The sequence below is a fragment of the Plectropomus leopardus genome, chromosome 4 (assembly GCF_026936395.1).
Source record: "Plectropomus leopardus strain MGB_pleo_1.0 chromosome 4, ASM2693639v1, whole genome shotgun sequence".
Lineage (NCBI taxonomy): Eukaryota > Metazoa > Chordata > Actinopteri > Perciformes > Serranidae > Plectropomus > Plectropomus leopardus.
Genome location: NC_142179.1, coordinates 37,640,605 through 37,664,570, shown reverse-complemented (window position 1 = coordinate 37,664,570; position 23,966 = coordinate 37,640,605). Strand labels below are relative to the sequence as shown.

Here is a 23,966-nt window from a genome sequence, read left to right as displayed (position 1 = left end):
CTTCCTTATGATAACTTTATTTTGTGTTGTTTTTGTGTTTTACATTGTTTGTTTTATGGTTGTAAATTTTTGATTTTGTATTCTTCCAATGTTATCTGTCTGTAACTTTTATCACTGCCTGCCTTGGCAAGGACACTCTTGAAAAAGAGATGTTTAATCATAAGAGATTTTTTTCTGGTTAAACAAACAAACAAACAAACAAACAAATGAATAAATAACAAGCTAGTACAAGACAATTACAAAAAACAAATGTCAAATAAAAGAAAAGTAACCTAAACAACCTAAATAAAAAAGAAAATGACCTGGGAAAAGTGCCAAAAAGTATTTTAATTTTGTAACATAATTTTAAAATATTTAATCATGATAATTATAAATATATATATTTTTCCTAACTTTTTTTCTTCTTTCTCTTAGTATTTTTTTCCTAGCTTTTTAAAAATATTTTCTTAATCTATCAATTGTGACACATTTCTTATCAAGTTGCTTATTGTCTTTTTTCCCATGTTTGCATTTTGCAAAGGTTTAAATAAGGCATCTGAAAGCAGCACAAGAAAAGTGATGTTGCTCGAGGTTACAATAGATATTAGACTTATGTGGATTAATGACTGTATTGAACCATCCCCAAAAAACCTGAATGGTCCTCTCCTGAATGTTCGTTAAGTTGGTCATCTACTGAGCTGAAGTGTGCGGTAAAAGAGCTCTGAACAACTGTCTCTGAACAAAATGTCTATGTTATATCTATACATGATAATAGAGTGGGCATTAATGCATCAGAGTGTGTTAGTGTAAGAAAAGCCAGGACACAGTGGGCAAATCTTTTTGTTTTCACAACAGAAATCTTCCAAACCTTGAATGTCGTTGGGTAGATCAGGGCCATGTCATGTTGTGTGGCCATGTTGCTCTGGGATGCACAGGGAAATGCCTCAGCATCTCCTGCTTTGCATTTCTGTTGACTGCCACTGTTTTTATGACCCAGTTCACTGGATTGTAGTTGACCCACTCCAGCACCGCCCTGTTCTCACCAGCTGTCAGCTTTACAAGGAGTTTGCTACAATGAAATGAGTGTCGAGGTTAAAGGAAAATTCTGTTTCCTTCTTTCTTTTTTAACAGCCTTGGTCGTGGAGTTTCCTAAGCCCTTTATTATAGGGGTCTAAATCTTTCCGTTAAAGTAAAGGCATTTTGTCGTATAGGTGTCTATTAAATAGATGTTATTTAATGCTTTGTTCAGATTTTATTGCAACACCTGCAATAATTGATTTGAAACAAGCTGCAGAAGTGATAATGACTGGGTTTCCACGTGCCTGAAATAAAAATGTATTAAAAACAAAAAGAAAAAATAAAATAAAATAATAATCCTTTGGGTGATAAAGTACAAGTGGGTCCAGACATGCAGATTATGAGACAATGGGCCCCTGGGCACAGATATGCAGAGGGCCACTCCACGTCTCCTACACTAGAGCAAGACACACAGACTTTGTGGTGGTTTTGCATCCTGTTGTAGTTGTTATGCATCTTTTTTGTGGTTTTGTGTCTCTTTGAGGTAATTTTGAGTCTTCTTTAGTCTTTTTTTTTGTTGCTTTGTAGTCATTATGTGTCACCTTGTGGTTGTTTTGTGCCTATTTGTAGTCTTTTTACATCTCCTAGCAGTTGTTTTGTGTCTCTTTGTAGAAGTTGCATTTCTCCTTATGGTTGTTTTGTTTCTTTCAGTCGTTTATGTCTCCTCATGTTTTTTTTCGGTGTCTCCTTGTAGTTGTTTATGTCCCATTGTGGTCATTTTGTGTTTCTTTGTGGTGGTTTTGCATTGTTTTGTAGTTATTTTGTGTCTGTTTGTATTCATTTTATGTCTTAATGTGGTTGTTTTGTGTCTCTTTGTAGTAGTTTTGAGGGTCCTTGTGGTTATTTTGTGTCTCTTTAGAGTTGTATATGTCTACTTGGGGTTGTTTGTCTCTTTGTGGTTATTTGTCTGTTATTTTTGTTGTTATTTTGCATGTCTTTTTCTTCATTTTGTGTGTTTTTTTTACGAATGCCTTTCCATGTAAGCAGCATCCAAATGTTGCATATGCTCGAAATTGAACTTATCTCTTCTACCTTCAGTTGTCGCGCAGTTTAATAGACCTTCATTAAAACCTTCTCTATAAGCTATAATTTAAAAAATACAATGAACTCAACCTCAATCAGCAACAACAATGTAAAGCTGTGACTCTCATGGTGAATTACCAACAGAGACACTAACTCAAAAATGTCAATGCTGTAAAGCAGTCAACAACAGATGCCAGAATATGTCAACAAAGGAAGAGGGTCTGAGGCAGTCACACAAAGGTTTCGCCTTCGCTAAAATTGCAAAAGAGAGCTCAAATGATCGAACTCTGTTTTTAACTTTTCGAAGCCCAATAAAGACTCTTAACAGAAAATACAGTGGGCTTTATATTGTCTTTGAGAATCATATTTGCAAGTCATTGCACTAGGGATTTGTCTGCTGTGTTAGCCCAGAGAGGCACACAACAGTACAATATGAACTTATAATGCAAAGAAACACAATACAAGGCAACATTGTGCATATCTCTGAACTTTGTCCTGTCAGTGTATACAGACAGGTGGCAGCTTTTATTGTGGTGCTACGTATAAACCTGTAATGGGTTTTACTGCAGTGACACAGCAGTGTGGCATCTGTTTTGTGCTCTGTTGTTTGTATTCAGGCTGAGTTAGATGATAATTCTGTCCAGAGAAATAATGTTTTCTTGGATACTCGTTCAAATGCAGAGCAGCATCAGATTAATGCATTAATTTGCTGACAAGGAACATGTTTCGACTTTATCATATACTTAACATGGAGAATTGTTGTCTATCTCTGTTTATCTTCTTATTATGGAACTGAGAAGTTTGTAATTTCAGAAAGTTCTGAATTAAGCAACACAAGAGGGTGTGCTTTAACTTCATTTGAGCACAACAGTGATGTAGTACCAAGGTCCGCAAGCATCACAAGCTGCAAAAAAAAAAAAAAAAACATTTTCCATCTACAGATTTAGCTATTACATCTGCAAACTTTACTTGTATTTTTAAGCTAGTAGCCCCATGTCACAGCACAGCTGATGGAGGATGCCAAACATGTTCAGTAACTCAAAAGCAAAAGTCTAACCCTAAATTCATGAAAAAGGAGATATCATTTGCAAAATTCACATGTTGTTATCTAATGAAATATTCCACTTCTTAATGGCATTCAGCCATTCAAAAACAACGTTTTCACTGCGGTCCCAAGCACTTAGCCTTTATTTCCCATCATGCCCAGTGTTGGACTGAGAAGCTTTAGTTTCCCGTTAAGTTTATATTCATACAGACAATTGTCATTTTTTTTGTCAATGTTTATAATATGTCTGTTCAGAACATGGTGGTCTATGATGTTATTGTCATCTTTGTGTTGGTTAGTTACTTTTCATTTTTTCAGCTGTATCCTCTACTAGGAAGCTGTCTTCAAATGCTTCTTGGCCAATTCCAGATATAGTATGATGATTATACGATTTCTCAAAGTAATTTTTCTAGTGATGTAGAAGGGGTACTGTCTTGCAAACTTGAGCACATTCTAATATTTTGTGGACCAATCAGACTGTTTTTTTTTTTGGAACTACATTTCCATTGATTAGATTAAACACAGATAAACAGTAGATACCATTAATATTTATTATGAAGTATCTATTATCTCATTATATACAGTGGGTACGGAAAGTATTCAGACCCCCTTAAATTTTTCACTCTTTGTTATATTGCAGCCATTTGCTAAAATCATTTAAGTTCATTTCTTTCCTCATTAATGTACATACAGCACCCCATATTGACAGAAAAACACAGAATTGTTGACATTTTTGCAGATTTATTAAAAAAGAAACACTGAAATATCACACGGTCATAAGTATTCAGACCCTTTGCTGTGACAATCATATATTTAACTCAGGTGCTGTCCATTTCCTCTGATCATCCTTGAGATGGTTCTACACCTTCATTGGAGTCCAGCTGTGTTTTAATATACTGATTGGACTTGATTAGGAAAGCCACACACCTGTCTATATAAGACCTTACAGCTCACAGTGCATGTCAGAGCAAATGAGAATCATGAGGTCAAAGGACCTGCCTGAAGAGCTCAGAGACAGAATTGTGGCGAGGCACAGATCTGGCCAAGGTTACAAAAAAATTTCTGCTGCATTTAAGGTTCCTAAGAGCACAGTGGCCTCCATAATCCTTAAATGGAAGACGTTTGGGATGACCAGAACCCTTCCTAGAGTTGGCCATCCGGCCAAACTGAGCAATCGGGGGAGAAGAGCCTTGGTGAGGGAGGTAAAGAAGAACCCAAAGATCACTGTGGCTGAGCTCCAGAGATGCAGCCAGGAGATGGGAGAAAGTTGTAGAAAGTCAACCATCACTGCAGCCCTCCACCAGTCAGGGCTTTATGGCAGAGTGGCCCGACGGAAGCCTCCTCAGTGCAAGACACATGAAAGCCCGCATGGAGTTTGCTAAAAAACACCTGAAGGACTCCAAGATGGTGAGAAATAAGATTCTCTGGTCTGATGAGACCAAGATAGAACTTTTTGGCCTTAATTCTAAGCGGTATGTGTGGAGAACACCAGGCACTGCTCATCACCTGTCCAATACAGTCCCCACAGTGAAGCATGGTGGTGGCAGCATCATGCTGTGGGGGTGTTTTTCAGCTGCAGGGACAGGACGACTGGTTGCAATGGAAGGAAAGATGAATGCGGCCAAGTACAGGGATATCCTGGACGAAAACCTTCTCCAGAGTGCTCAGGACCTCAGACTGGGCCGAAGGTTCACCTTCCAACAAGACAATGACCCTAAGCACACAGCTAAAATAACGAAGGAGTGGCTTCACAACAACTCTGTGACTGTTCTTGAATGGCCCTGCCAGAGCCCTGACTTAAACCCAATTGAGCATCTCTGGAGAGACCTGAAAATGGCTGTCCACCAACGTTCACCATCCAACCTGACAGAACTGGAGAGCATCTGCAAGGAGGAATGGCAGATGATCCCCAAATCCAGGTGTGAAAAACTTGTTGCATCATTCCCAAAAAGACTCATGGCTGTATTAGCTCAAAAGGGTGCTTCTACTAAATACTGAGCAAAGGGTCTGAATACTTATGACCATGTGATATTTCAGTTTTTCTTTTTTAATAAATCTTCAAAAAGGTCAACAATTCTGTGTTTTTCTGTCAATATGAGGTGCTGTGTGTACATTAATGAGGAAAAAAATGAACTTTTTGATTTTAGCAAATGGCTGCAATATAACAAAGAGTGAAAATTTTAAGGGGGTCTGAATACTTTGCGTAACCCACTGTATATTACCAAGACATTACAGCGTTGGTTGCCATGTGCTTGTGTTGTCCAAACATAACCACGTCCAGCGTCATCCCACCATGTGCATTTGTTGACATCACAGCGTAATCCCGAAACATCAACAGTAGACACAGAAGGATACCTAAAGCGTAATAAATAGACGTGGAAGCTCACTGCAAAGTAGCAACCTGAGATGAACTGCAAAGTGGCAATCTATGCCGAAAACATGTTCTTTGCAGTTTGGCTGCTCTGACACCGCTAATACATTATATTTAAAGAAGCACCTCTCATTTGAGTTACACTGACTTACTAAACCTTGACTTTAAACATTTATTTTGGATCCATAACTGACACTCTTTAAGAACATAAACCCCTCTGTACTTGTTGAAACCTTTGGGGATCTATTGGTCCCTGCTCATTCTCTTCAGTGAAGTTGTTGTTCAGATAGATGAACAGGCGACAAGAGAGGAGGGCACGAGGGAGAGTGATGTCCAGAAGTCTCAGTGAGGAGGAGTGTTTGTTCTTGTGGGCTCTTGTCCAGTTTCTGTCACTGAGAGGGGGTACCTTAGTGGAATACCAATGGTTGGCTTTGTCTCAATCACTCTTTGTCTGGATCACTGGCTTCTGGGCATTAGGGATGTTATGGCTTTACTCCATCAGCCTTACTCTCAAGTACATCAGTCTCTGTATGAGTCTGTCTAGACAGGTGTGTGTAAAGCCACACTAGACAAGAAGTTCATATTTAAGGATTGTGCCAGTTGTTGTACTTTTAATTAATTGAGCTCAACACGGTAACAGTTTTGGAAATTAGAATATGATTTGGAGGGCGAATCATATTCTGACTGATTTGTCTAAAAAAATGTGTGTAAACTACTGTATAATGTTGCTGTTTCTGATGTGCAATGAGCCTAGATTAAAATGCATAAAAAGTATATTATTGCTCTTCCCAATAGAAGTGTGTAATCATCTATATGGGTATAGAATACCACGTGATAAAAAGCAGGAGACAGTTCTAACAATTTCACTTCATAGTTTTAACCCATGTGTTGCCTTTACTTTCAGTATACACAACTTGTCCTAAGGGTCAAAAATGATCCACCTTCACTAAAACCCTAAAATAAAGCAGCTTGGTTGAAGCCCACATCTATTTTGCATGAAGAAACAACCTGTTTTTCATCACAAACTTTGTGAATATCCAGGTTTTCCCTTCTTCACATTGCAGAAAGACTGCATTTTAATCAGTGGAATCCATTTGTTTTATTACAACAAACATGTCATAACTGTTTTCTTTACTACAGCAGAGGTTGAGTAATATTACTATTATTATTATTATTATTATTATTATTGCTAAAGGTACCTCATGGATGTAAACATTTTTTGTAGAAGGAGAAGAAATGCGCAAAAAGTTGTTTTAAATGCATTTGATTACAGGGAAACGATAACAGTTAAGTGTGAAAAGTAATTATTATTATTCTTTAGTGAGTTTTATTAGAAATTCTATCACAACCAAAACTCCAGAAATACTTTATAGTCAACTAGCTTAATACAGAGGACAGTGTGTTATCAAGCATTGGTGGCATGGAATTCATTGCCAAGTTTTTTGATTTCTGAAAGTAATACAATATGGTTTCACAAAAAGTGAAGATTACATTTATTCAAACAAGGAACAGTGTAGAACACCATATGTGATATATACTTTTTGATGGTTTTGAAAATTCAAGCAGGTTCAAATCCGGCCTCAGCCCTTTGCTACATTTACACCATGCTGTAAAGGTGAGGTAAAGTTAAATTAAATTTAACAATCATTATTAAAATGTATTGTTTGTTTATAGTTCATTTGGATTGAAATTTAGTGTTACTTCATTATTAGCTCATTTGAGGACATTATTAAACTGCTGTTTGATATTTGATCTTTATTATTAAAATAGGACCGCCCCTTGTAAATTGCCACTTTTGATTTTTGGAAGAAGAAATCCCCCCAAGCCTTGCACATCTGCATCCTTGCCATCCTTTTCCATTTGTTTTGAGTCTTAATCCGGTTACAAAAACAGGTAAGACCCAAGAATGTGGGCTCGACTCAGGTGATATCAGCAAACTCTGTCAACTCAGGAAAAAAAAAAAACAAAAAAAAAAACATAAGGCAAAAGGCAAGGTCAAAATTTAAAACTGGTCAAAAACTACAAAAACTTACTAGGAAACACACTAGGGATAGCTAAACTGCTGACACGAAGGACAAGACAAACTGGCACGGAAGGGAAGAACACACAGACTAAAAACTCTTTGGAAGGGATGACAACCAGACACAGGTGCAGCACATTAGGGCGGGGCAGGTAATCAAACAGGCAGGAAACACAGGAGGGCAGGAAGTAAAGAGAACTGAAATGAAATATGTGAGTATCAAATGTGTATTGCAGTTTGGTTGAGTCCGATGTTTCACAGTGGGAACAGGGGTCTGTTCCACTCTGCTGAATATTTGTGAACGACTAAATAATGTGCACTGGTTTACTCAATAGGAGCAAAATATTTGTTCATAAGGATAACGCAAGACTCATGCAGAGCTCATTGTAATAGTAAATGGGAATTTACAGAACTCTGCGATATGCATAAACATAACCTGTCTGTTCTCCAAGAGTATTTAGGCAAAGAGGGAGGTTAACATACCCAAATATAAACCTAACAAATAGGCCTAGCAATAAATATCTCATATAAGGAAGTGCATTATTGTTGTAATTTCATATATAGTAGAGCTTTAAACAAACTACTTTTTTTACCATGAATTTGTGACTTTAATCTCAGAAGTTTTTGTATTGGACAACCCCAACCCCACAGCTTCTGGCTCCATTTCATTTTCTTTTTTAAATCTAGTATAATGGTATTGTAAGGATGCAGCAAGGATGACATTTTTTTGTAGGTTAACACAAAAGTTAATGGTTCCCTCAACATAAATGTCAATTGTTTTTTTCCATTGGATTTTGGATTAGGCTATTAAGCTATAAACTGAAGTTTATGATAGTTACAAATATTAATTTTTATGATTTTTGAAGCCAAAGTGCACTCGCCAGAAGTAAGCTAACATCAGGCTATATGTGACATATTGAGAACCCAAGCACTGACACAATACACAAGACAAGGTCTTTAACAATTAAGAGTGTTTATTATCTACAGTGGAAATGAGCGGGAGGGGGAAGGTGAATGAAGCCGGGCCTTTCACCGAGCGTGAATTTTCCGTGCAGTCTCCACGTGTTTCCAGATAAAGGCAAACAGTTCATACCAGGGTGACGTTATTTCTCCGTGAGGCTTTGGGTGCTCGGGTGAGCGTATGGAGCCAAGGCAGGGGAGCAAGCAGGCAGGCAGGCAGGAATGCAGGTAGATGGATACACGAGGGGCAGGAGTAACAAAGCATGGAGCAGAGGCGACCCCGAGCCAGCAGGAAAAAACACAAGGAATGAACCCCACAGGCAAAATCCAAAAACTCGAGAAACAACAGGAAAAAACACTTTGAGGCAGTGAGGAACATCTACCATATAGTAGGAGTAATACTCCGGCAACTATTAGGTCTGAGACAGCAGCTTAATGTTGCGTTCCAATCAACTCGGAAGTCCGAGTTGAAAACTCCAACCTCTGACTTCAGAGCATTCCAGACATACCGTGTCGGAAGTATCATAAAAATGGCGGTCAATGACAAGTGAATGTTCTTTTGGCAAGCGGCAAAAAAATTAAACAGTGATAACATTAGCCTTCTGGCATATTTCAATGAAGAAGATGAGAGGAAACAACGTGTATGTCACGTCTACTCCTCTTCCATGTCTCCTCGGTGCCGTTCCTTGGTTTTATTGTGGGTGAAGGCAGCCTTCAAATGGACCCTTCCAAGGTCTCTGCTGTTGCCTCCTGGCCTGTTCCCAAGACCCGTAAACAGTTGCAGCGGTTCCTGGGTTTTGCTAACTTTTACCGCCACTTTATCAGGAACTACAGTTCTGTGGCTGCTCCCCTCACCGCCCTTACCAGCTCCAAGGTCCTGTTCCGGTGGTCTTCTGCGGCCGGGGAGGCGTTCCAGAACCTGAAGGCCAGGTTCACCTCTGCCCCCATCCTCCAGACTCCTGACCCAGACCGGCAGTTCGTGGTGGAGGTGGACGCCTCAGACACAGGGATTGGGACCGTCCTCTCTCAACAGGCTGCGTTGGACCAAAAGCTCCATCCCTGTGCCTTCTTCTCCCGTCGCCTGTCCCCTGCAACTATGACATTGGAACGGGACCCCAATTCTCCTCAGTCTTCTGGAGGGAGTTCTGCCGCCTTCTGGGGGCCTCTGCCAGTCTGTCCTCCGGCTACCATCCCCAGTCCAATGGGCAGACGGAGAGGGCCAATCAGAGCCTGGAGATGGCCCTTCGGTGCATGGCCTCACAGGATCCCCCCTCCTGGTCACAGCAGCTTCCCTGGATCGAGTACGCACACAACAATCTGCCCAGCTCTGCCACAGGCCTCTCTCCATTCCAGTGTGCCTACGGCTACCAACCCACCTTGTTTCCCACTTTGGAGAGAGAGTCTGCCTGCCCGTCCGTTCAGACCTTCATCTGCCGTTGCAGACGAACCTGGGTTCGAGTGTGTGCCACCCTTCAACGCTCAGTCCAGCGGTACGCCTCTGCTGCTGACAATCGTCGGCGATCCCCGGCTCCGGATTACCAAGTGGGCCAGAAGGTCTGGCTGTCGACCCAAGATCTTCCCCTCCATGTTGACTCCCGTAAGCTGGCACCCAGGTTCGTCGGTCCATTCCCTATTCAACAGATCATCAGCCCGACGGCAGTCCGTCTCCGGCTTCCCCGCACCACGTGTCCAAGCTCAAGCCTGTGCACGAAAGCCCGCTGTCCCCTGTGGTGCCACCTCCTCTTCCTCCTCGCCTGGTCGACGGGTCCCCAGCATACACAGTTCGACGCCTGGTCCAGTCTCAACGCCGTGTGAGGGGTCTCCAGTACCTCGTCGATTGGGAGGGATACGACCCTGAAGAAAGGTCTTGGGTCCCATCCCGTCACATCATGGATCCAGACCTCATCGTCATCTTCCATTGTCCCCACCCCAACATGCCTGCTGGTTCTGCTGCTCCGCCACGGGGTCGTCGCCTTCCTGCCGGAGATTCATCCCAGCCTGACGTTCCTGAGGGGGAGGCCGTCGATGACGCTTCTGCCGCCCTGGTGCCTGCCTTGGCCGGGTCAGACTCTCTGGGGTCCTGATCCTTCCGTCCTGTTTTTCCCCCCTCCTCCCGCCCGGCTTGGGTTTTTCTTGTCTTTGTTGTTGGTGGTGGTTTTGTTTTTTTTTTGGGTTTGTCTGTTTTTTGTTTTTTTTTCTCTCTCTCCTTTTGGGATGTCAGGGGCCATCCCTTGAGGGGTAGGGGGGGGGGTTTCTGTCACGTCTGCTCCTCTGCAGCCTCTCCTCACACACCTCTCTCCTAATCCACCTGATTTCTTCCACCTGTGCTTCCCTCTCTCTCTCCCTCTGCCTGGCTGCACCCTGGTCAGCAGTAACCACCTCCACCTGTTGCTCATTTCCTGTCTCCGCCTGTATAACCTGCCCTGTGTCTCACCCTCAGTGCCAGATTGTTCTTTGTGATGAGAAACTTTCCAGCATTCCGTTCCTCCCTGCCTGCCTGTTGCCAACTCTGTCCATCACTGACTAACCTACTTCATCTCTGCCCCGGTGATCCGGCCTGTCTTCCGATTTCCGGCACCGAGTGTGATCTGCGCCTTCCTCCCTCCTGCTCCCTGAGACAGGGAGGAATTCAGCGAGCCTGCTCTCCGGTGAGATCCGCCATCGTTGGGGTGGATTCGACTGCTCTACTCAACTCACCTGCTCTGCTCTTCCGGTGGGTTCCGCGCCCAAAACCACGTCATCGGTTCAGCCAGCTCAAAGGTTCGACTCGGCGGATCACCAAAGTGGACTTTGTTGTTGAGACTGTGATTTTGCTCGCTTTTGGCAATAAAGCCTCTGAAAGACTCTGTCCGGTCCCTGTGTTGCTTTTGGGTCCAACCACTAGCCCTGACAGTGTAAGGTAAAATGCCTTTATATATTTAATTTTACATTGTATTTGTATTCTCAAACAAATTGCCTTCTACTCGTACTATATATAGCTATATACTACTATATATATAGCTTACGAACGCTACTGTAGCATTGCTGTGTGAACACATAATGTTAAGTAAATTCTTCCATTCTTTATATTTAATGAAAATATTTGGCTTTTCAGTGGATGCTGCCATTTTTGTGTGATGTCAGATGAGCGAATCTCTGTGAAGTCAGGCTAGATTTTTTTCTCCGCCTTTCTGAGTCAGAGCTCCGACTTCAGTGGCCATTCCAGTGCACTTTTTCAAGTCGGAAGCCGACTTCCGAGTTGATTGGAACGCAGCATAAGTACTCCACCAGCTCATCAGGAGATTGCCTGCACCTGGCCCAGCCTGCTGGGAAAGACACAGAAGGATATGCGGACAGGAAGAACACATACAGAAGTGGAGGAGGGAGGCTGCATGGCAGCCAATCATGACACTATAGGCCTAAACAAACTACAGCAAACTACACCACTGTCACATGACTTCAACCTCACTATTACAAAGAGGCTGTAAAGGTGTGTTCGGGGTGACGGAATTTGTAGTATTATTTAGCCTCTTGTTGGCCTTTTTTAAGACACAAAAGTTTCAAAATTTACCAGTGGGGTATTTAATTGCAAATTTTGTATTGTAGAGTGAAAGGTAAAGTCTCTTATGACAAACCAAACCATCTCATCAGAACAGGTTTATCATATAAGTCATGCTGCTTCTAGACTGAAGAGTCATGATATATATGTCAGTAATGGAAAATAAGTGATAAGGGTCTTGAGTGTATTTCAGTCAGCCACAAAGTAAAACTTTAGCTTCTTTCTCTTTTGCCCAAATCTGGATTTGGGGTCCAATGTTTAAATCTATGACCTTTACAATTACTGTTGTGAAAACGCATGCATTTGATGTCAGAGGGCACACAAAAGCTTTTCAAGCATGCATGACAATCCGCTAGATGAAAGCCATCCAAACAGTCAAACTGCACAGTTTACTGTACAATGATTACACGAGTAGTCCTAATCTTTTATTGCCTATTATGTAAAGCCATAAAACAGACTCTATATAAACTTCTATAGCATTTACTTTCAAGAATGCTATAGAAGGCTAAAGAAGGGTTATGTGGTAAAAATGTCTCCCATCCTGCTGCGGTTGATGAACTCTCTGTGCCAAATGCTTGACACTGCTTGCGTAAGTGGCTTCTTTTAAAAAAAATTACTGCATTTGCATGACAAAGGCAATGGCTTCAGGGTACTAAAATGGGAGGGAGGGGTTGGGGGTCTGCAGGGAGGCAGGAGACAGACTGGGATTCTTGGACAGACACACTGGGATCGCTGGCTCTCACCCAGTCAGGAGACCAGAAACTCTGGATATGGTCAGTATTCAAGCGAAGGTACTGGATGAGGAGTCTGGACCAGATCTGGGTTTGATCAAACCTCACATGGAGTTTGTTCACAGATTACGCGAAGAGACATTCTGCTGCTCTGAGAAGAAAATGGGCAGAGTGCAACAATGAATCAGCAGATTCTCTCAAGAATTTATGAAAACTACCTGTTAAGGAGTGACACACTAATAGGGTCTTGTATTTTCTTTGTTACTTTTTTAAGATTGAAATTCATCTGGATCCAACGGAAATATTTTCTAGGTAAGGTCAGTGGTTTATTTCAGTTGGAGACTACACTGGCTTAGAGATGACTGGAGCCCTGCGTACCGGACTTATACTCTTCTATTTTATGGTAATAACAATTCTATACTTGATAACATAACAAGAGACATGTAAAATAGTATATTTAATCAACTTGTGTTAGTTCTACTCAATACATTAACTTTGGAATATTTAAATACAACAATGATAACTATGTTAACAAAAAAATCCATTAACTATCTGTTTTTCAAATGGAGAATAAACTCTGACTTATGCATGATGTTTACGGACAAATGCTGCAGAGTAACTGACGAAATAATAAAGTAAACTTTACTTTTCCTCCTGTAGGTGGTGTGTGAGAGTGAGCCGACACATGCTGGGTCAGACAGAGTGGGGGACTCACATGGTGAGACTGTTAATCACTTTTGGTGGCCATTTAGAGGCCATCTCAGTTCAATTCATAATATACTGGTTTCTCTTGTCAGTTTTCTTAATCCATCAATAAATTATGAAATACTAGCGCTGTCAGCTTCAGCACATTATTTGGATTCCGATTAAAATTTGGTTTTTTTTGTCTTTTTTTTTTTTTTTTTCTAAATAAATCACGGGCAATCCTGGCCAACATTGCTGTCTGCAAGAGGCTGAGTTTTACAGCCATGGTGATGATACCAGTATCATATGAAACTAGAAGACCTGAAGAATCCAGTGGCACACATGTCATGCTAGCTTGTCAGGAAGAGGGATACATATTGCCCCAAAGTTAAACTAAACTTAGGGAAGGAAAAATGGCATGGTTATTTCTAAGGTGTCCCTTAATCTCTCGCCTCAAGATATCTAATGAAAATAGGTTTTTGTCTCCCCTTTACAGACATGTCCACTTTATGCTAAGCAGTTTTTTTGCATACAGTAAAAATATGTTATTTTCACCTATTGTATTTGAATATTTCTGCATATCAGGGTCACTAAACATTCTTAAGATTGCTACCACCTATGAGCTGAGTGCACAGGTTCAGCTAATCAGACTGAAGTCTGCAGGTAGTCACACTGCCAAAGACAGCAAAGCACTATTTTGGAGAGTGTGAATCACTATAAACCTGTGGATAAAACTAAATCCAAGAAGTTGACTTGGTTCTGCTTCACAAAATGTGTGAAAACTGACTGCAGACCAGTCACAAGATGGAAGGCTCAGGTTTAAGTTACATTCAAAGGTTGGTATGTTGTGATCAGTCATTTTTTATAGTTTGATGCATACAGAACCTGTACGATTCAGAGAAAGCAACTAAACAAGAATTTCTAAATAGTGCAAATATTGTCATTTGATTCCCAATCAAGACAGTCTAGTGAGATTTGCTTTAACTTGTTGTTATGGACATCAAAACTGTTTTGACATGCAAAGCAATTCTAAACATTAAATAAAAACACATGGTTGATCGAGATTTATTATTGAAATGATCATATGACAGCCCTAGTAATTACATATTAGATTAATGTCTCATTATTTTCCATGCATGCCTGTTGTGATTGTTTTCTGTGTCTCACTCTCCAGCACAACTCAGACTGGTCCATCTAACCTCCCATTGGGCCTTCCAGCTGGTCAATGACTCGCTGGCTTTCTCCAGAGCTCACAGCTTCTGCAGAGGCCAGTTCAGCTCCCTTGCTAATGCAGAACAGTTAAAGGAGCATGAGGGAGTCTTGGAGCTGCTTCGTCAGACTGGACTTCGTCCGCCCATCTGGGTCGCGGATCCCAGCAAAGCAGCCTCCAAGCCTGTGGCCCTCTCCAAACAGTGTGAGTGCAATCAGTGGACCTACAAACGAATAAAGTGAGTTAAGAAATACAAAACTGTAATTTGATTAATATATTCCTCTTCTTTTAGATATACAGTTCTTAGCTCTAAACTTCCCAAAGGACTCCCGGCAGGGCTTTGCTCGTGTCAACATGTCCTTTCCCGCCCTGTCGTCCATCAGTGTGTGTGTTCGAGTCCAGTGGAACCAAAAGTGGAATGAGGTGTCCACCATCTTTTCCTATGCTGCTCCTGTCTTTACCAACGAGTTCCAGCTTAGAGGCCAAGTGGACATGCAGGGACGCATCCTCCTGGCGCTCATCATCCATGGGAAGCACCTTCCGTATAAGGCATCTTTCCCCAATGATGGAGCTTGGCATCACATCTGTGTCACGTGGCGGCAGAGCAGCAGCCACTGGGGTATCTATGTGGATGGGGACAGGAAGGACATGGGCTCAGGCACAGACACTTCCAGGAATATCCATGGGGATGGAATACTTATTCTGGGTCAGGACCAAGATTCATTTGGAGGGAATTTCACAGAGCCCTTTTTTGGAAATATTACTGACGTGAATGTTTGGAATACTTCTCTGGAAACAAGACATGTCCGTGCCCTCAACGCATGTTCACCGATGACCCAGGAAGTGCTTTTCAATTGGAATCTTAATTATCTAAGCAGCCACCCAGTGGTCAAAGAGATGCAGGTCCCTCTGTTTTGCCCAGGTAAGAGCACATTCTATATGTTGAGTCCCATTTCACAGGCTGTCTCTTTCAATTCAGCTTTTATCATGGATGACCAGGATTGATCCTTTCCAAAAGGGTCAACCAAATGTCTCTGTTTGTAAGGGGCAGAACAACCTGTAAGTGAGTGTTCAGACAGGATACTAGCCTTGTTTAAAAGGGGCTTTGTTGGTGGGAGGTTGTTTCAGGGACCGTGTGTGGCCAAGTTTAACATTTTGCAAGTTGACACTGCTAGTTTTGTTTGTTTTATTTCAAAGCATTCATTGCATAGGAACTAGGGATGTCAGTTTTGGTTAAATTTGCTTTCAAAAAGCTGACATTCAATAACCAAGACTAAGCGGTTAATTTTTAAGAAAAAAAACACAGACATGAAATACAAAAAAACCCCAAAAACCTGTTACTCCATAGTGCTGCATTTCAAAGTGCTCTCTATTTGGGAGTTAAAATTTTAATGTTTTGTGATGTAAACGTTAACATGTGGAAACATGCCCACTGCCTAGTCTTCGATCTTCATTTTCTTTGCCACTCTGCAATGCGCACCACCTATGATTGGATTGAAGAAAGTCTGAATACAGTCATGGAGGCGGGCTCCCATTCCTTCCTATGAAAGCTGCTCTTTGGCTCTTTTTTAAGGTATAAAATACGGCACTTGGACTTACAGTGGCCAAACATGGCCGAGTGTGCCCATACAGGTAATTTCCACCGGCGGAGTGACTGACTTACGGTTTAGCACTTTGTTAGCTTGATTTCAGTCTATAAAATTTAATCTTGCAGCTCTTTTGGACTTTCCAAATGTTATCGAACTGGGTGGATTAAATCTAGATACTGAAATGAGTCGTTTCGCGAGGGTTATGATGTTCACAAAAAATATCCACTGATTTACAGATGTCTCTTTACTGATGTAAATCAATGGGAAAAAGTCTTTCTGAGCCCATGGGATCATCTGATGGACTGGGAGAGTGTAATTCCACTTTTGGCCAATATGTAAAATTTGCATCAGAGCCTGGTGCACTTCGTGGGGGCTTGGCATCACCTGGGTCGAGTGTGAGCTGTTGTTAGTTAGTTAGCGAAAATTGCCACCCTGATTATTCGGCAGTCTGCCGAATGACAGAATGCACTGTGCCTACATCATGCCTACCCACCAGTCTCGCTCTAAAGTCGCCCCAGTGAGTAAGCAGCTTCATTATGACCCCTTTAGCATTAACTTTGTTAGCACCACTAGCCATGCTGACACTGCTACCGGTGGTAACAGAGCTAAGAGTTAACTATGCTAAAGGAGGTTTACAGCTCATAATTGAGTTGCTTATTCAATGGGGCAAGAGTGGCCAGAGGTTGGACAGCATATTCCCAAAACAATGCTTTTGGGTTTGTTCTTAGTGGAAATGAAATGTATACATTGAATGACCCACACTGGTAGCTAGCTTCTACCAGAGCGAGGTGGAGTGCCGTACAGTAAACCAAAGTGAAGCAAAATTAACCTACAGACCAATACATGTTACAGGTCAAAAATAGTCTCTGCAGTTAGCCATTTAAATTACTATATTTAACATAGCAGGGCATGCAAAGTTTACTGTGGAATAAATGATTACTTAAAGGTCCTGTGTAGGATTTAGGACAGGGGTTGGGAACATTTTGTTAATAGTGCTCCTACATGCTTGGCACATGGGAGAAGTTTCAAATGCCAATAAATCCTATAGGCCTATGTAGACCATACTAGACGTATTATTTCACCGGCACTCCCTTTCATTTTTACTTCTAAAATAATCTGGATAAACTGTTGGCTTGTTTCCAATCTGTCTGTCTGAACGTTTCTTGCCTTGTTGAACTTTGCTGTCAAAGTTCAACAAAAGAAATTGCTAGACTAACATTGTCACTAGCCTGGTCACACACTGACAGACTGACATTTAAAAATCCTTAATTCCTGTGCTGATGCTCATGCTGCATCTTTGCATCATGCTTATATAAGTCAAGTTGAGTCAATTTCATTGAATTTTATTTGTAAAGCCCATTATCACAAATCACAGTTTGCCTCAGAGGACAGCATACAACATCCCTCTGACCTTAGACCCTCACATCGACTAAAGACCCCCCCCCCAAAAAAAAAAAAAAAACTACTAGAGCCTCTGTTATGGAGAAGTCTAACTTTACCAAAACTGTTCATTAATCAAACTGAGTTTGTGTCCATTCCTAAAAGGTCAGTGAGGAAAAGTACTACAAAATTCTTTAAAGCAAATGTTATCTTGATCTTTAAAACCAAATATGACTGTGCCCCCACTCAGCCCACTTTTATTGTAAACATGATCATACATTAGTCACTCATCATTCAACATACTGTATCTCCCACTTTTGTCTTTTTTTGCTCAAAGCATCATAGAGAGTTGGGTGTATCTGTGACTGCTGTGTGTATCATATGTGCTCTGTAAGCTTCTGACCTTTGACCCGATTAATCATTTAACAGTACATATACCATATACACACTAATCACAATGTGCATATACTGTACTTTCTTTCTTTATATTTTATGACTTTTGTCACTGTATGTGTCAACACTTTTAGCATTGTTTTTCATCTGTGTTATTCTCTGTGGGACAGCATTCATTTATATCTTATTTTGCTGCCGTGTTATTTTTTTTGTTCACATTTTGTTCACACTCACATGCTTACATCTGATGCCAGATCAGTTCAGGTAGAACTGAAATCTAGCTGTTGCTCTAACTTGCCTGTGTCTTAGTTTTGGAGTCATTCAGGATGAATTCCACCCTAAAAAGGCCCATAAACCCAAACAATGCAAGACTGAACAGTGATAGGGACACCTCTAGAAACACATTAGGATAACAGACAGTTAAAGTGAGTCAGGAGTCAGAGAAGCAGGATGGGGGGGTGGTGGATGGATGGAGGGATTCCCACAGCTGCAACAGTGCGGGGGCAGTGTGGGGAAGAACAGAGCTCCATGCATTAGTGAACAATAACTCCCCCACTGTCTTTTCCTCTTACAAGATCGCTGCGGTCAGTCCTTTTTCTTTTTACTATAACAATGCAAGCTTGAAGAGGCTTTTGTTGTTTGACATGCCTGTTCCTTAATGTTCCTTATGTCATTGTTCTTTTTAATGAGATCATTATCGTTTTCCTCATCTACTGATCATATATTTCTCTTCAATATTTAGACATGCTTCAGCTGACTCTTGTCTTGTGTGTCACCATGCGTATGAACATGGGAATGTGTGAGCAGGAGTGCACCAGCAGATGGAGCTGCAGGGCTGCAGGACTCTTGAGGGCTGGTCAGACCAGGTCCCTCTGTTGGGCTTGACAGACTGCTCCGATCCACTGCCGTTCATCTGTAGGAGCAGCACAGGTGAGCCTCATACACATTCTGCTAAAACACATCAGGGTTTGTCTTGTAAATGTGAATGTCAGCGATAGTATAGCAGTGATAATGGTGGCTAGATATATTATATTGTACAATCTAATGTAAATACACTATGGTTTAGCCTTCATGAAGTGATTGGGTTGGTTAAAAAAACTGTAGTAAATATATAGGATCTCAAACATTCACTTTAATATTAAATATACCACTAAAGTGAAAACATTAAAGTTACTTTGCATATGAAACAAGATAGTGTAATTTCATGATTTTTTACCCAAAGCCTGGATTTTAGAAATGCTTAGGCCTTGAATCCAAATTCCATAAATGTAAGCCTTAATGTCACAGGAACTGCTGACAGGAAAAAAAGAAAGTCTGTGAAATATGTCAATTGTGTATTGTACTATTTTACACAGCTTTGTGGAATTCTCGAATCTGACTGGTCAATTATGGCATTCTGTGGCCTGTTGCTTCTGAAGAGCAGACCATTAAGATGAATAATAGACAGTTTATATACTGTGACTGTTGGGAGATACTTAGCATAAGCAATAAAATAATCTTTCAATCAATATTTTGTGTACAAAAAATATTAATAAGCAGGATCACGCACAGTGAGCTGGTCATTATTACAAAATGAATGCCCTCAGGCTGATTCAAGACCCCTACACTAACTTGCACCTTGTTATGGTTCATTCTTGCAATAATGACTTGTTCGCTGTCCAAATCATCCCTTACTTATTCATTCGTACCTTTTTCTATAAATTCCACTTGGATGGAGGTCTAAATTATGTTTTAAAGTCTTCTCCACTGCTGAAAGACTGAAATCTGTTTGACTTCACTTATTTGTAAGACTAAAAGCTAATTATTAAGTTTAAAGTGTGTCCTCCAAGGCAGGGGCAGAGCCAGATGTTATCGTTTGGGGCTCAGCCCAAACCTAGGATGGTGCTCGGCATGTGTCCCTAAGGAGATTTTTCTTTTTTTACGACAACGATGCAGTATTTTTCAAGCCATTTAAGATAATAGCATGTCTAGAGGGCTGCGCATCATTTGCGAAAAACATAATAGTTGCCAAGGACAGAAATTGTTCTGTGGAGCTAGCATTCTAAATTACACACAAAAAGTAAGGAACTTTGTGTTTGGTAGATTATTTCTTTATTGTAACAATACTTCTTGGCAATAAATGTTATACCATTGGAAAGCTTGTTTATTTCCCTTTTAAATGGTGTCACATTTGTAAGGAAAATGCGTTTGTCTGATGAGCAGCAGAGCTGAGTATGTGGGTTGCGCCCATGAAAAATTTGCCAAATCTTCTCTGCCAATGCAAAACAGCTTTTCTTGCTGTTGCTATTGACTCTTGTTTTGAGCATCTGGTACCCCCAGGTGCTGACAATCAGGTGCCTGATTGGCACCTGATTGTCAGCACTTGTGAGCATGGGCCCTGCTACAGTGATTAGTTGGTGTCTGCTCCAAGAATCGTGCCAGAGTGACCAACACAACCACATTGGCTGACTTGCAACAAATGCTGGTTCAAGAATGGGATGCCATCCCACAGCAGTGTGTGACCAGGCTGGTGACAAAGCATAAGGAGGAGGTGCCAGACTGCTGTGGCTGTGTATGATTCTTCCACATGCTACTGAGGTTCCTGTTTGTTAAATGAATAAATTGTTAAATTGCCAATATGTCTTGTTTCTTCAGACTTCAATCATCCAATCCACCAAACAACACTAAACAAGAGTCAATAGCAGCATTAGCTGTTTGGCATTGGCAGAGAAGATTTGGCTAATCTTTCATGGGTGCAACCCACATACTCAGCTCTGCTTCTCATCCCACAAATCCATGTTCCTTACAAATGTGGCACCATCTAAAAGGGAAACACACAGGCTTTCCAATGGTATAAGATTTATTGCCAAGAAGCATTGTTACAACAAAGAAATCATCTACCAAACACACTCACATTATTGTGCTATGTTTATATTGTATAGAATTGTTTTCCAACTGTCATTATCATTTTGAAGTCAGAACACAAACATGTTAAAGATGACTAATTCTCACTCTTGCCACCTAAAAAGAGGTGGTATTTTTAAGTTGCATTTACATAGGTAGGGTAGGAATTGAAAACCTGAAAACCTATTTTTGTTATACCATGCTGGAGTAGGGTTCACAGAATGAATGTTTAGCCAACAAATCAGCATATGGTATCATCATATGAATTCATACAATAATAATATCAGCTGCTCTAATTGCAAATCTAATATCCCCAACAATGCCAAGTAAATATGATCATCAATACTCTAAACTGAATATCAGGCCAATGGAAGAACATTTAGCCTACTCAGTTATATTAGCCAGTGAGATACTTACAGCCAATGTTAGCCAGCTAGCCAGCAATGCATATGAGGCTAGTCACCTCACCTTACCTCACCACTTCAGAGATACTGGCCTGCTATAGGTGCTACAGCTGCAGATTCACAAACCTGAAACAACATCTGCCATACATCACCTCTCCACAGGGTTGCCAGCTTTGGGTACTGGCTGGAGTGAGATTTTGATGCAATGGGCTTAATCACCCATTAGCCTGCATCTCTGTAGTGGGGATCCGGGGGAATCCGGGGGAACAATTTTTTTTGTTTGTTTGTTTTTATAATCATGCTCTATTTTGATGCTTTTAATACAGTCTAGCACATTTTCATTCATTCAAAGTTCACATTTCTATCACTGAAAAATTAAATGTGTAGGTTACCTCAAAAACCTTTTCTTTTTTTTTTTTACTAGCCAGAATAATAATGAATTATTCTGATGTGAAAATATTAGCAGTTGTTAGTAATTAGTATAATTGCAATCCTGACTGCGGGACTCTGACTTGAACTTCTGCTCTTTGCTATTGATCATTTTACCTGAAAAAAAAAGGTTTTTAGTAGGCCTACTTCTTTTATAGCTGTTAACACTCTGCCAACATTCCCAGTTAGAGAAAGGTTGAAAATAAGGCAATGTGCATGTGGCTCCGGGCCCCCAAAGCACTACTTTTGGTAATAATAATGAGAGCTCAGCGCGAGTGGCTGGATGAGACATGGAGTGATGCGCCCTGCTGTTTCTAAATAATTCAAAGCCTGACTGAACCTGAAACTAAAACAAAGAAATCTTTATAAGTCTAAAGAAGGCACTTTCCACCGCTGATTATTTGGCTGTTTGTTCATTCAGACACTTTGGTGCTGTGAAGCTGCGCTCTGTTGTCTGTCTCACTGTGCTGCTGTCGAACCATCAGCTGTTGGATCCATGATTTGAGAGAACAAGTTGAATCATTACAAATTACCTCCACTTGTTTGCTCAAATTCAGACAACTTAACATTTTAAGGCAGCCTGGACACTTACTTTTGAGATATGTCACCAGTTAGAACATTCACTACAGTGATTTTGCTGGTCGAGTCAGAGAGACCCAAGAAGCCCCCTTCATGTTCTGCCCCTGCACCAAGGTCTTCATAACACAATGCCCTGTATTTCTCCATCATTTTTCAATAGCCCCCCTACGCCCATCCACCCACTTTCTTGTTTTGTATACTTTTTGTTTTCTTTTTCTTTTTTATCATGCAAGTCTTTTTGAACATTGTGTCCTCCTACTCTGTCGCCCTTAGTTATTGCTGTGTCTATTTGCACACCAAATGCTTTTTGTCATTTTGTTCTTTTGCCCTGTGTTTTGCCTTAAGTTTACTGTTAATATTCTTCCAAAAAAATAAAAATGCATGTGTTTGTGAAGCACAGAGCAAACAACTGGTTAAATAAGACTTGTGTGATCAGAACAGATCCTCTGATAAAGTTTTACTATTGTTGAACGTGGACCCCAATCGATCAGTAAATCAGTGTGTTTGCCATTTTTGGGGAGATATGCGTGAAAAACAAATTCAATTTAACATGGCAGTGATAACGGAATTACAAATGGTCATGTAGTTGTTGAACTATTCTTTTTCAGAGAGGGGAATCCCCGGCAGGTCAGAGATCAGGCTCTGCTGAGAGTTGAATGTTTTAATGTGGGCACTTTAGCAGGCTGCAGAATGAACTCTTCCAGCTGAGCGATGAGTTTCTTTCAGCAGCAGACCCCCCTGCCATTATGTCATCCTCACTGATGTTTTATTGTTTTTGGCATAGAGCGTTACATGAAGATGAAGCAGATGAGTGATTCTCAGAATTCACAGCCCACAGCCTTTATGAACCATCTGATGAAGCTCTCCAACAAAAGCCAGGTAGACCACCCATGCATCCTCACCTAGCATAACTGCCCTTCTTCTACCACTTATCTAGAGATATCACTCCTTAAAAGTTTTCATCTGCTTTTTGCGACCAAACTGATTTTTAAAACTCTTAACTCTATGAAATGTGTGCAAATTTGTTTGATTTCTTTTAAAACATTGGGGAAAGAGGCAATGACCAACTTGACAAGATTTGTCCCACAGATTGCAAGAAAATTAGTTAAAGGTGACAAAGCAAAAAAAGGGTGAAAATGTCCAGAAAAAAGTATTTAAAGTCATTCTAAATGTATATTTAAACTTATGTCAGAAAAAAAATGATACATGTATTGTTCAATTCTATGCACTTTTTTGTGCTACTTTCCTTTTTCTTAAGTTTGTAAGTCTCATTTCTTCTTATTATTAGGGCCATGTGGTATTAAGTTTCTTCCCATGTTTCTGAAAGAAATCAAAGCAGTTTGATCAGGTTTCAAAGGCTTTATCACACCTAACATACAGTAGAGTAAGGTAATTGTCTTCAATCAAGACACAGAGCATCGTTTTTATTTTATTTTTTTTCATTTCCCCCCTTTTTACAAACTCTGGTTTCTGCATTGGAAAATAATTTAAATGTAAATCTGACACATAATGTTATGGGGGTTTGCTAGGCTTCTATAGGCTTAGGCAGTAGAAGCTTAATGTTGTGTGCAGATATTTACGGCAGGGTTTTTTTGCAGATCGCTGGACATATTGCTCATTATGCTTTTTCCATATATTTGAAAACTGAGAAGTGTTAAAAGGCATCTGAAT

The 23,966-nt window shown here is 40.7% G+C and overlaps 1 protein-coding gene across 1 annotated transcript in view; it reads left to right on the top strand.

The window, feature by feature from the left end:
- Positions 1–12,751: 12,751 nt before the first annotated feature.
- adgrd2 (adhesion G protein-coupled receptor D2) overlaps positions 12,752–23,966 on the top strand; it is a 54,169-nt gene continuing 42,954 nt past the window's right edge. The window contains exons 1-6 of the mRNA XM_042488886.2: positions 12,752–13,147; positions 13,405–13,462; positions 14,603–14,842; positions 14,931–15,560; positions 18,808–18,930; positions 23,080–23,174. Coding sequence (XP_042344820.2) covers positions 13,103–13,147; positions 13,405–13,462; positions 14,603–14,842; positions 14,931–15,560; positions 18,808–18,930; positions 23,080–23,174 — 1,191 coding nt within the window. The 5' untranslated portion in view covers positions 12,752–13,102. The remainder of the gene's footprint in view (positions 13,148–13,404; positions 13,463–14,602; positions 14,843–14,930; positions 15,561–18,807; positions 18,931–23,079; positions 23,175–23,966) is intronic.